Source organism: Excalfactoria chinensis, chromosome 18, assembly GCF_039878825.1.
Source record: "Excalfactoria chinensis isolate bCotChi1 chromosome 18, bCotChi1.hap2, whole genome shotgun sequence".
In the NCBI taxonomy this organism is placed as follows: Eukaryota; Metazoa; Chordata; class Aves; order Galliformes; family Phasianidae; genus Excalfactoria; species Excalfactoria chinensis.
This window is the reverse complement of record NC_092842.1, coordinates 2,390,693-2,404,388: the sequence shown is the minus strand read 5'-3', so window position 1 is coordinate 2,404,388 and position 13,696 is coordinate 2,390,693. Positions and strand designations below refer to the sequence as shown.

General features: G+C 51.5%; 1 protein-coding gene across 4 annotated transcripts in view; it reads left to right on the top strand.

The window, feature by feature from the left end:
- ASTN2 (astrotactin 2) overlaps positions 1-13,696 on the top strand; it is a 273,672-nt gene that overhangs the window by 109,714 nt on the left and 150,262 nt on the right. For all 4 annotated transcript variants that reach the window (XM_072353116.1, XM_072353115.1, XM_072353114.1 and 1 more), the window contains one exon: positions 8,137-8,283. In XM_072353116.1, the coding sequence (XP_072209217.1) occupies positions 8,137-8,283 (147 nt within the window). The remainder of the gene's footprint in view (positions 1-8,136; positions 8,284-13,696) is intronic.

Here is a 13,696-nt window from a genome sequence, read left to right as displayed (position 1 = left end):
TCTCTCCCTTGTGGAAGGAAAGCAGTGGCTTAGTGGGAAGTCACAGCACCGAACTCATAATTACAAGTTCAGAAAGATCCATAATTGGACAAGATCATAATTCTAATAGAGAAGGACGCGTGGTCAGATATGGTTCATTCGTACGGTGATGTTCCCCTATCGATTCTGCGATGGTTGTGTGTCACTGATGATGCTGCAAATAGTTATTGGGTCCGAGGAGAGAAATTCCTTGTGACTCCTCTCCTCAATTTTGCAGATTTGAGCTCAATTACCGACGCTGTCATTGATCCCAGACGGCGTGATGGGAAGTTTCTGCTCCGCGCTGTGCAGGTTGGCTCTGAGTTTGTGCTGCCCCTAAGCAAGCTGGTTAAATGGTCGTAGGCTTAATTTGTCTGCTGCAGAAGAAAAGCTGCGGGTTTCATGGGGCCCAGGGGTGTGCTTGACAAGGTAAATGAGCGGGACGTTCCCATAGGTAAATGCTGAAGGAGGGCAAGTGTGCTGCTGTGTGAGCTGTCGTCCTGCTTGGTATCTCCGCAGCAGCAGCCACTGACATTTGCTTTTCAATATGGGAATGCACAGAGGAGCAGTGCTGAGGCTGACTAGAGGGACAGGTGCTCTCTCTCATTCCCAGCTCTTTAGGATTCTCCAGTTTTGGGTTTTCCCTGCAGGCTGTTTTTTTTTTAGGACAAGAGGTGATGGCCTTAAGGAAGGTTCAGGTTGGATATTAGGAAACGTTTCTTCTCTGATAGAGTGGTGATGCAGTGGCACAGCTGCACAGGGAGTGGTGCAGTCACCGTTCCTGGAGATGGTACAGAACTGTGGAGATGTGGCACTGAGGGATGTGGTTGTTGGGCATGGTGGGAAGGGTTGAGGTTGGACTTGGGGATCTCAGAGGTCTTTTCCAGCCTTAGGGATACTGTGACTTTGTTCTCAGCAGCTCTGTGCCCTCCTGAGCTCTCCATCCCTGTGGGGAGAGCTCACTCCCCTCCTCTACTCCCCCCTGAGCCCTGGGGAAGCTGGGAGCACCCCAGCTCCATCCCAGCACAGAGAGTTGCATCAGGTTCAGCAGCTGCAATGCATGGAGGGCCCCATCTGAGGCCATCATACAGCAGCACTGAAGTCTCCAAGAGAACCCACCACCTTGCGGGGATGCTATCCCGCGTCCTCAGCTGCCCATCATCGGAGGGATCAGACCTCAATGCATATTCAGTTCTTCCTTTCTCCAGTGGCATGGGCTGTGTTCAGCCAGGTCCTGCTGCTGGGTTTGAGAGGAAAAGATGAGCAGCAAAAAGCAAAACAGAGAAATGGAGCCTGGTGCACAAATCCTTCCTGCATGGTGCGCAGCTCCTGCTCCATCCCCACTGCAAAGCACTGAGCTGCTCAGCTCCCAAGGGGACGAGCACCCTGGGTCACTTTGCCTTGAGCTGCAGCCTGGTGCAAGAGGAAACATCCCACTGAATTCCTGTGCATTGCTGTCAGCTGGATGCTACTTTGCTGTCCCTGGAGAGCTCCTTGGTGCTGCAGGGATGTGGGATTCGGGGATTACAGGATACAGGGATGTGGCATGCAGGCATTGCAGGATGTATTGTGTACTGTGGTGTGGGTTGCCCTTGGGTGAGGTCTCCCTGAACAAGGCATCCAACTGTTTCCATAGCACACGGCGCTGTGGAAAATTAGCACAAATTAGCAGAGCCCAATTATGCACCTTGGATTGGTGTCAGGCGCGTGTGCGCACGCATGTGTGTGCCTTGCTGGCTGGCAAAGTCTTCTGAGGGCTGTTAGAGAAATGAGAAGCCAAGCTTTGATCTGCCTCTGTATTTGGTGTTTAAAACAAGGCCTTTTATAAGCGAATATTAGGTATTCGGAGTCTGTTACATACAAGGAAGCTTCTCTTTGATCCTCTCCTGTCTCCAGAGGCGGCAGACACTTATTATTTCATGGGGAACTAAATGAAATGCAGAATGAAATTTGAGTAGTGCTCTCGGTGTGTGCCGGCCCCGCTGGGGCTGCGCCGTGGTGGTGGGGCAGCGTGTCACCGTGTCACCGTGTCACCATACTGCTGGCTTCCATGTGCTGCATCCCTGCTCTGTGCCGTTGCAGCCCTTGGTGCAGTGATTCAGGGATCAAGCAGGAGACAGAAGGAGACAAAGCAAGCATGTTGTGTTTCAGTGCTTGCACCAGCAAGAGGGAATTATCAGTGTGTCCCATGCCTTATGCTGTGCCCCAGCTCCTGCAGAGGGGGGTTTCCTAGAGCTGCAGGTGGATGGGACAGAGCTGTGCTCAACTCCACACTGGACACAGCTGCAGGCTGCTGCAACTTCCCCTCCTCCTCAGCTACCAGAGCTGTGCTGTGGATGCCACTTTTCCAGCAAGCTAATGAGCGCGGTGCTTTTTGCATGATGGCTTATTTTGCAGAAAGAGCTCACATGCCTCGCATCAGCAGATAAACCCCCCAGTCCCTCATTCTTCCCTGCTCGGTGGCATCCAGAAGCCATGCTGGGGCAGCTGAGGGGAGAAGACCCACTGCAGGAAGCAGCTGCAAAGCGAGGGGCCGGCAATTAGAGCGGTCGCAGTGCACGGCAGCCGCAGGCGCTTTAACTTCCGCAGACTGCGCCGCAGATAACGCAGTTACAGCCGCTCCCGGAGGCAGCGCCGGGCCTCCCCCTTTATTTATTTATTTTTGATGGTATCTGATGCAGCCTCCGCCGGTAATTGAGTGTTTGAGAGTGAAAAATTATCTCCCCCAGCTTGGCCCTTATCTTGACAGCAAAGCAGGGCTTTTAATTTAATTTTGTTCCGAGCACGCGGGTAACAAATTTCACTAATCGCTGCGCTGTCGCCCTCCGCATGGTAACAAGGCTCTGCTCCCCAGGTAGTCCGATGGGCTGGAGGGGGATGGCACACGGTGAGCTGCTCCTCACTCTGCTCGTGCTGAGATTTATCCCTTCCCGGAGCAACGAGAGAGCTGGAGGGCGGCGTGGGAAAGGAAACTGAGACACGGCCATGGCCCAACCCATTGGGAGCTCCTGCAGAGCAGGGATTTGTGTTGTGCGTCTCCTTTGGAAATAGAAGGAAAAGTGGTTGTTTGGGGTGGTTTGCACTAGAGCAGCCCAGCTTGGCCGAGCATCACCCCCATGTTCACTGTGATCCCAGCTCAGCTTGATGTTAGCAATCCTCCAAGGGCTGTGACATGGCATGAGCTATTGAGTAGATCATGGTTACTTTATTTTTCCCCTTTTCTGGTAGGAAATACGTTTTCATGGTGCTGGATTGAGCATTGCTTGCCGTCCTTCTTGCAGTGAAGCTTCCTGCTCAGATTTGCGTTTGTACTCAAATAATGTAGAACTGGGACTGGAGTTTAAAACAAAGCACAAAAATGAGACCTTAATTCTGAGCGAAATGTTTCCATTGATTTGCATGAAAGAAAATTCCAGTGCAGACAATCTCTGGCGTTCTGCATGTAACTGCTTCTTTAATGTGATTTTATCTCAACTGATTCTGCACTGAGAACATGAAAGCAAAGCTGACTTCACTGCCTTTAATTGTCCATGATCTGAGAAATGTGAGAGAAGTGGCAGCGCAGGAGAGCAAATGGGGCTGCAAGAATTCTCCCCTATACGGGGAGCCCAGCCCCTCTGGGACCCTGCAAACCCTCAGCCTGGGCCGCCTCTCTCCTTTCTCTTTCTTTCTCTGCTGCTGTCCCACTCCATGCCAGCCTGCAGGGCTCCCTTTTGCCCTCCTCTTCCCCCTTACTCCTCTTTCTCTGCACCGAAATGTGCTTGTGGCATCTCACTGCAAGCTGCAGGCTCTGCATTTTAGAGTGAAGCGGGAGCACTGCTGGAAGCAGCATAAACACGAAGCAAATGCATAAATACGAAACAAACACAGTTATTCAGTACAGGGGCAATAACACTCCAGAAGCACATCAGCAGCTGCAGCACTGCTGGGGTGAGCAGGAGCTGGGGTGCAGCCCTGGGCCCAGGACTTCACTGGCCCCATCCATCCAGCCTCAACCTCCCCTCATTGCCTTCCCTGTTCCTAAAACCCTGGTATGCTTTTCTTTGCAGCCCCCTGCACTTGGCTGATTGCCATTGGGTAATTCATAAGTGTTAATAGCATTAATCTGATTCAGCGCGTTCTTAGCAAGATGAAACTCTCTCTAAATTCAGATGCATCTGATTCTCCCCCATCTGCTGCTGACACTGGTTGGGAATCGTACTGCAGTGATGTGCATCCCCTGCTGGATGCAGGCACTGGGGCAGAGTGGTCCCTGCGGGGGGGTGTTGGGGGAAGTGGTGCATCCCGAGGGACCCAGTGTGGGGCAGAGATGTGGGGCTGGGAGATGGGAATGGAGTGTGGGGTGCTGGATGCTGAGAGCAGCCTGCCAGCACTGCCGCTAATCTTGATTGGTATTTGATTTGATTTAACATGATCTCCCGCTTGTAAAACACCTTGAGATGTTTCTGTGTGTGAGGCTGTCCTGGAAACGCTGTTGTAGTGTATTAATGAGCCTCTGCTGGAACATAAAGAAGCATCATTAGGAGTGCTGAACTCGTCTGACGTGCAAAAAGCAGCGCGCAGCATGGGCACGCCTTGCATGGAGCTCTGTGCTCGGGCTGCCTGCAGGTGGGCTGATGCTGGTAGTGCCAGGATGGGCTCTGGGATGAGGTGGGTGCTGGGATGCAGTGGGCACTCGGGATGCAGAGGGCACTGGGGTGCAGAGAGCATTGGGGTGCAGTGGGCACTCAGGATGCAGCAGACACTGGGGCACAGTGGGCAGTGGGATGCAGTGGCTCCTGGCACGTAGCTTGGCATGCCCGTGCTGGCAGCAGTGCTGTGTGTTACTAAGCAGTCACAGTGCTTGCTGTGCTTCCCCTATCCTTGTCTTTCTCAGGTGGCAGAAATGCATTTTAATATCCGAGTAGCCTCAAAGCATGCTGTATTATGCTGTTATCACGGGGGGGGGGCGGAGAAGATTGCGAAGCACTTGGTGTTTCACACCCACATGTGGTGAACACTATGGGCTGTGTGCTGATAAAGGTGGGGTAATTAAAGTTTATTTATTTTTTATAGACTAATCTCCCAAGTATGTATTTATGAGCCTGATTTAGAAACATCGTATTACCGAGAGCACGGGGTGTTTGTGTTGCTTGTAAATCCATACGTGGTCTGAGCTTACCTTTCTCTTTTTTTTACCTTTCTTGGATTTAAGCAGTGCTGCCACTGTCAGACAGAAACGAGCCTGGAGTTTCGCTGTACTTTTCCCCCACCTTGTTCTTTAGATGAGCAAGGGAAAGTGTATAAAGCAGTGAGTAATTAACTGCAGGAGCAAATGGTGTTTCATAGGAGGCACGGTGCATTTGGAGAGGTTGCTTGCAGACTGCTTACACTGGTGCCTTTGAATTATATCTTCGTCGTGCAAGAGGTGTGCAGTGTTCAGGGGATGGGGTGCATTGCAAGCACCAGCACAACTCCCTTTTCTTTCCTACCTCTCCTTTGCACAGCCTGGCAGGTCGATTCTCCCCATGTGATAGGATGGGATTGCTCCTGCCCACCCTCCTGGGACGTCCCCCTATGGTGCGGGCACTGCTGAGTGTTGGGCTCCTGGAGCTGCCCTCATTGCTTTCTCCCCCCACAAGTTAGGCTAAATCCAAGGCTGAGCTCCGCCGAAACCACCCAAGGCACGGCAGAAAGCTGATTAATTAAAAATAAGGAGGGAGCATCTCAGGATAGCAAGGATTTGCTGGGAATCTGGGGAGCAAGCTTGGGCTCAGCTGTGCCCAGACATAGCGCAGCAGTTGTGTGCACTGCGGGTTTCAGGGGCTCCCGAGTCCCATCCTCCACTTGGGGAGGTTGTGCATTCCCTTCCACACCTTCTCCTGTAGCTAACGGCTGATACCAGCCTGTTCAGTGGAAGTACGTTTGCAAATCTGCAATTTAAACACTTTCCTGGAAGCCCAGAGATCACAGTGGGAGGAGGGAGGTACCCGAGCGCAGCTTCTCCTGCAGCGCTGAGCCGCGTCGGATCCCACCCCCAGGACAAGGGAGGAATTATTCATTTTGTTTCACATCTCGAGCCGGAGCGCACAGCCCTGCTGAACCTGTTGAGGTTTGTTTGGTTAGCAATGGGTTGTTAAGAATACATTTGTGTTGCTAGAGGGCTGCCGCTCAGCTGGTTACCTCCAGATGGGCGTTTGAGCGCGGTGCAGGAGTGCTTATGCTGGAGCATCAGTGGTGGGATGGAAAGCAGGAGTTTCCCTCTGTTGAAGGAGCTGCTTAAAGCTGGCAGCAAACTGCCTGTGAGCAATAAAGAGCTGAGCTGGAAAGCACATTGCTGCTCGAGCAGAAGTCCCGTAGTCTTGGTTCAGTTGGTGAAAGCCAACTGCAGGCAGTTCTAGGGGTCAGTAATTAGCGGTGTGATGGAAATAAGGCGGGGGGCAGAGGAGCTGGGAAGGCAGCTGGAGGAGAACTGTAGCAGCAGCCCTTCCCTTGGGCAGCCAAGCTCATGCTCATGGAGATGGAAAGGGCTTTTGGTTGGCTCAGGCTTCTGTGCCCCTTTCTTCTTAGTCACGGGGAGAGAAGCAGCCATGGGGATGGGGGTGAAGGTGGGGATGGGAAGCTCCGGGGCCCTAATCCAGCTCCACTCTGCAGCAGGGTGCTGAAGGCTGCCTCATATACCTGCGGTTCAGGCTCTTTGTGAGAAGGGGATAATACTCCCCTAACTCATAAGGGATTTGTGATTTAATGTTTGCAAAGCACTTTAAGACCCTGGATTGAAAGGTGATTTATAATGGTAAAATCCGGTGTTCTCTGTTCTATTGTGTACTTGACTGTGTCCAATTATCTCTACAGCAGCCTTTTTTCCCTTTATTTTCTATTTCTTTTTATCTTTTGCATGAGTATCATAACTCCAACCTAGAGCTGGGTTTGTGGCAGGCACGGGATGTCCTGGGAGGGGAGGAGGTTGGAGGCACTAATTTATACTGATGATCCAAATAAAGATCAGGAAGGAAAAACAGGGTGTTGAGAGGTGAAGGGCACAGGAGATGGGTGATAAAGCTTTGAAATAGTGGGAAAGCTGTTTAGGTGCTGCATGCATAAGGAGAGTGAGAGATGCTTTGTAAATAATCATTTTTGCTACTCCTGCTGGTCACAGGGATACGATCAGCCACTCCTCTTGTCCTGCAAATGCCAGGAGCAGGGAGGCTTTGGTGGGGCACACTGCTTGCCTGGAAAACACAGGCTGTGCCCCGGGCTCCGCCAGTTCCTTGCTCTGGCACCAGCGTCTCTAAGCAGATTTGATCAAATTATAGGGTGAAAGACGCGAGTGCTAACTCGCTGGATGCATTTCCTGTTCAATTTTCAAGCAGATGCTTTTTAAATCTCACTTTGCTGATGAAAGAGTGAGGGCAGGGAGCAAGGAGGGGGAGCTGGATTGGATTCCAACGATAAAGACGCGTCTACGCCTGAATCCTGAGCAGCGATGGGGCCAGAAGAGCAGGGAGCAGATCTTGGGTTGATCCCTCCCTGGGACCAGGATGCTGGGGCTGTCCCTGTGGGTGGGTAGTGTTGGCTGGGGAACATTTCTCCTGGTCCCTTCCATCAGCAAAGTGTGGCTCATGTGCTCCTGGTCTGCTCAGAGCAAGAGCATCTCCTTGGACAGCAGGGTCCAGGTGCTGGATTCAGAGGCTCCTCTTTGTGCTGGGAAATATTAAGTTGGCACTTGCAGCAAACCCTTCAGTGAGCTGCTTTTCTGAAGATACCATAAGCTTCTGTGACTGACGAAATAGAACTTCTTTTGTAATATCTGCTGCCTGTAAAAGGTGGCTGGCTCTGTAGATTGCTTTGTTGTTCATCACAGTCCCCGTGTGATGACTGAATGTTTATACGTGTTTGTGTAAATAATTAACACTCATCAATGCTATGTAGGAGCTGCAGGCATGGATGCTACATGAGAAGAAATGCTGTGCTTGTCTGGGGGGTCCTGCAGGACCACAAGCAGAATGTGATGGGAAGGATGGGGTTGGGAGGCTCTGGTCCTGCCAGTGGGGGAAGCAGAGCAATCTGAGGAGCTTTGGGGCTGAGGCACGAGGCAGTCCCTCCCGTGGCTCCCATCTCTCTCTCTCTGCCTTCCAGGTTCGATGAAAAGCCCCGTCAACAAGACAGCCCTGACCCTGATTGCTGTCAGCTCCTGCATCCTGGCCATGGTGTGCGGCTCGCAGCTCTCTTGTCCACTGACCGTCAAGGTGACTCTTCACGTCCCCGAGCACTTCATTGCTGATGGTGAGAGCCCACGGGCACCAAACTCCTTAACCCCTCCTAATGCCTCCTTAAGTATGCACTCAGCAAGAGGACCGCGCCATGGAGCTGAACTTGCCTCTTCTGCATTGCACCTTTATTGTTGTTATCACTGTACTATCTGGTGGGTGTTCCTGTTTTCCCCTGGACTCGCTGGTGAGCCCTGGGAGCAGCACAGACAAGCTCCTGTCCCGCAGCAGCTGAACTGCTCATCTCAGCCCCTTGCAGCAGCACGGAGTGGAATTGCTAGTGGTTGAGCCAAGGCAGAGATGCTTTGAAAAATTAGACAAGGGCTGCTGTCACTATTTATTGCTTTCTCTGACTGGGCTCCTTGCATTTGTTGTGTTTCGCTGACCTTTTCTTTATAATGTGCAGCGAGCGTCAAGTGCAAGTTTGCAGTAAGACGAGGGCAAATTTCATTTTCTTCCAGTCAACGAAAGCCATTATTCAGTCGGTTCCAATTGCTCAGCTCCTGTACTCGCCATGCTGCTCGGGGCGTGCTGAGGGCGGGTGGGTACAGCTTCTCCATGCTAGAAACCCTCAGCACCCATTCCTATACTGGGGTCAGGATGGAGGGCAGGGAATGAATATGTTGGAGATGGGAGTTGACACCACTTGAAGAGGTGCAGTGGTGGTGGAAGGAGCAATGCTTAAAGCAACATCCCATGACATAAAGGAGTTCCACAATCTCTTTTAAACAGGTTTCATCCTTACTAAAGGTGGTTTCTTCCTGGGGTTGGTACGCGTGTGTAGGAAGTCACTGCACTGTAATACAGAGCTCTGCTCAGCCTGAGCCTCACCACGTCTGTGTGTCTGTGCCTTTAAGGATGCTTTTGGGATGGCACTGCAGGCCCAGCAAAGGCACCGTGGTCTCGAAAACTGAAATAAAACGTAATGCGGCTGCTTAGAATTGAAATGAAAAGCTGAGCCCGTGCTTGTCACCATGGAGGGAGTGGCAGTGCAAATTATGCAAATATGGAGAACACTCGAATGGAAACGGCAGTGAAATACCAATAAAACAGATTAATATCCTCAAAACTGGGGGGAAATGGGATGATCTCCAGTTCCGACTTAATGACTTTTCTAAAGAGGAAGTGGCAGGAGGACTGGGGAGAACGGTTTGGAGAAGAATTCAAATGAGCTTCGTAATGAAACTGTAAAATATAATTACAAACTGCAAAAAACTTGACAAATATTTTTTATGAGAAACAGTCAGATTCTTCACCGAGGAGCAGCGAAGGCGTTTTGCAGCAGCCATCAGTTTCACTGAAATCCCATCGTTTTCTGCAGTGCCGGAGTCCTTTATAAGGCAGAGTCCTTCGCCTGGGAAGGGAAAAGCTCTTCCAGTTGTCCCTTCTATTTGAATAACAACAAATCCCAAGGCAGCACCAAACTGGCAGCAAAGTACTGTGAAATGTTTGAAGGCGTCACTGAGCTCGGTTTGGAGATTGTAATGGCACCCAGGAAAACGCTGCTGGCTGTGTTTGCAGAGATGGGGAGCAGCTCGATACCTCCTGGTTGCCAGACGTTGGGTCTGGGCACGTGGGCATCACCATGTGGAGCTGGAAGGAGCACGGCCCCAAGGAGGCTGGGAGCTTGGATCAGCCTGAATCCTGCTGCACGTAGCAGCTCATAATTCTGCCATGTTCTTAAGCAGCCTGGATCCTTAAGCTCTCCTCCTTTGTATTTGCATGATGGTGAGGCGGGCTCAGCGAGCAGGCGGGGCACCGCATTGTCTGGAGATGTTCCTGCATGACAGAAGGGTGCCCACTAATTCCCATTTGATGACAGTATTTCAGTAGATGCCGGCAGCCAAGGAAAATCTCACAGCAGAGAAGGAGGCTACCAGCACCTCTGCAGGAAAGGCCAAAGAAAGACAGGCTGAAAGCTATCCTGCTCCTAACAGATGAAGACTCAGCTTTGAAGGAAACTTGAAATAGACACGAGCCAGCTCTGGTGCGCCAGGATCCAAAGCCAAGAGAGAGGAGGGAGGGAGGGAGGTGGTCCCAGCACGTCTGCAACCCCCAAAGAAAGAAGCTCTTCCTGCAACCAGCAGCAGCAATGGGAAAAGGAGCTCCCGAGCCTGTTGGAGTCGCTAATGGAAAGAGGAGGGGGGGAAGGACTGGGACCAGGAGCCAACTGGCAGCAAAGGCTAGGAGAACAGATTACCACCGGCAGTATTAATAACCAGCCTGTCTCTATTGCCCTTATTTCTCTCTCTTGGTTCATTTTCCTCCTTTTGTTCATTTGATGGGTTCTCCCCCCCTCTCCTCTCTCCTCTGAACAATTATTGCCTGGTTTGTACAGCTGCTCTGTCTTCATTTTCCAGGCCAGCCAACTACACGAGGACCTGGCACAAGCTGCCACGCTCTGCGCTGCCATGGCTGGCAGGGGGAGGCTGGGGGGCCTCCCAGAAACACATCTGTGCCCATCAGTCCCCTCTTACAACACACTTCTGTGTGGGGCTGAGGAAGGTGCTGGCTTTGTCCCTGCCTTCCATGCTGCAAGATGTTTCATTAAACCAACAAGGACAGGGACACTTCTTTTCTTCTCCTAAAATGACTTGAACATCATCTGCTCCCTTCTGCAGCATCCAGAGAATCATAGAATGGCTTAGGTTGGAGGAGACCTTAAAGATCATTGAGCTCCAAACCCTATCTATGGACAGGGATGCCAGTCATTAGACCATGCTGCCCAGTGTCCCATCCTTTGCTCCCTCCTGCAGCATCCTCCTCTTGCTCTAGGCTGTGGGATCATGTCCCCCTATATCAGCAGCTCAGGCAGCCTCTGGCTGCACCCAGCAGCAGGCACTGTGCCCATTTCAGAGCAGGCCTGAATTGATGGCAAGGCTCATGGTGGCTTTTATGAGGATCTGGAAATGCAAAGCATTATTTAGAGGAACGTTTAGCAGCATCAAAATGGGGAAGAAGAAAAGAGAGCCCCTCCATCTGAGCAATAAAACCCCTCATGAATATGATAGCCACTCAGCTCTGTGCATTCAGGGGGACTTTTTTCTTGTAAGTAATCATTCAAAACATGGAGAGGGAGAGCAGTGGGAGCTGCTTGCAGGGAAAGCAGGGATGGAGAAAGATACCCTAGAGGACTTAGCCTGGAGTATGTCCTTGCTGCACAACAGTTTGAAATATAGTATCAATTAAAGCTTCCCGTTTTTACAGCCTGCAAAGGGGTTATATATGGTGTGGGTGGATGTTTGTATCTGGATACTTTAGTGGGAGAGGTAAGTGAGGTCCACCGCTGCGTACGGAAGGAAGGAAGAGCTACATTTAGCCAGGGGCTTGTAGGGCTTCATGTTGTAAGTGGAAATAAAGTAAAGGACATAAAGCAGCCTTCTGTCGCGTCAAAGACATCTCCGGGCATTTACAGCCTTCTCCCTTCCTCATTGGAGACGTGTGCCAGAGAAAATGTGGCGATGCCTCTGGGACGTCATGCAGCTCAGGTCAGAGTGCTTTATGGAGGTCAGAGCAGAGGCATCGCCTGTGCAGCTGTGATGCAGCCAGCTCTGCTCAGAGTGCTGCTGCTGCTGCAGCTCCAGCCTGGGGGTGAATGTGGCTATGTCCTCCTCCAGCTCCTGCAAGACAAGGGGAACACAAACCGAGCACCCCCGTGTGCAACCCGTATGGGGCTGGTGAAGCCGGGTGAGCACCAGACAGGTGCACTGCCACTTGTGACTGTGAAAACCCAACCCAGCCCCACAGCGGGTCCAAGGAGCTGGTAAGGTGGAGGGAGCTGTGCATGTGGCTTGGTTTTTCTTCCAAGCTTTGCCTGCCTGAATGATGACACTGTGAGATTGTCACGCACCTGATCAGTAATTGTTTTGTCTGAAGATTATTTATTTCTTCCCCTCCACAACTGTTTCCTTCAAGACGCCACTGGAATTGGATGTTGCTATTAGCAGCTTCTGCTAATTTTCCCCAAAGATCTCCAGAGCTCTGCAGTCTGCAATTGTTGGGCTTGCAACAACTTCTCATTTTGGTTTTAATTAAATTTGTTGCTTTAAATTGTTTGCTTTTGACATCTCCTGCTCAATCTTGTGCAGCCCTCAGAGGTGACCAGGCATTAGGTTGGTTCCTCTGGTGCTGGCTCGTGTGGGCTCAGCACGTGCTGCGCATGCGCTCGCATAGCAATGAGCAGTATGAGAGATGCAGGCGGTGGGGAATTGCCCAGTGCTGGGCTCTGCTTTGCAGTGAGGAAAAGCTGGAGATGCTCATTGATTTACAAATGAAGCATCCCCACTTTGCACCAGAAGGGTGGAGGAAAGGCTCCAATCTCAAAGGAGTCCATCCCTCAGTGTTCCCCGGGAGCAATCAGGCTGCAGTGCTCCCCAGCTGGTCCCAGCCTCACCAGCACCCTGAAATCAATGGGGGAATGGGCTGCCTTGAAATCAGACCATGTGCTCAGCCTGGAGCCTTTCAGCTGCAGAGATGCTGTAGAGAGGTGTGGGTCAGTGCTTGGGCAGGAGCAGCAGCATCCCTTGCAAGCCTTAGCCTCACTCTGCCTGCCCCAGACGTAACATCTTTTGGTGAGGTGGCTGTGCTGGGGCAGCTCTGCAGACTGCATTTAATTTCATCAGCTCTTAATCACCGGGTCATCTCCTGCCTGCCTTACAGCTTGCTCTCGCTCCTGCGCCTGCTTGGCTGGCAAGAAAATGTGAGCAAATGGCTGCAGCGTTACCAGACATGAACTCTAAATATTAACATCAATTTATAAACTGTATCAGCGCGGATCAAAGGGATTCCAAGACGGTTTTACGGCGTGAACACTCTTTGCATGAGGAACGAATAAGATTCTGTAGGCTGAAGTACATCATGTTTTTATCGTGCCTCCGACAGGCTGTGAACCTGAGCTCGTCCCTGTGCTGGGGCAGCTCTGTATGCAGGGGAAGGCAAATGCCTCCTCCTCAGTCCTCAGCAGGGTGTATAGGAGCCGATCAGGGGGAATCGGTGCTGGTGTTTGGCTGGGGTCAGTGGGGACCTGCTGGGAATTGTGACATCCTGGGAGAGGCAGAGTGTGTCCATCACTGGAGGATGGCATCTCCCAGCATCTGCTGGGCTTGCAACAATGCCATTTACCCTCTAATCTGGGAGGGACAGCAAGGGAAGGGTGCAGTAGGATGTAATGCCTTTGACCATCAAGCATGTACTCTTCTATAGAAAGGAGAGATGCAAATCTTGGCATCTGTATTTGCAGGATGAGACCCTGCCTGGTCTTACCTGTGTGGAGGTGGGTTGAGTCTGGGGAGCTGACTGAGGTCATGCTTGGCGACCTCACTTAGGTCATGCTTGCTTTTGTACAGAAAATATGGGATACCTGCAGCAGCAGCAGTGCAGCAATGCAGATAGGATTTACTGAGGCTGCATAGCCAGGAACATGCTGAGTC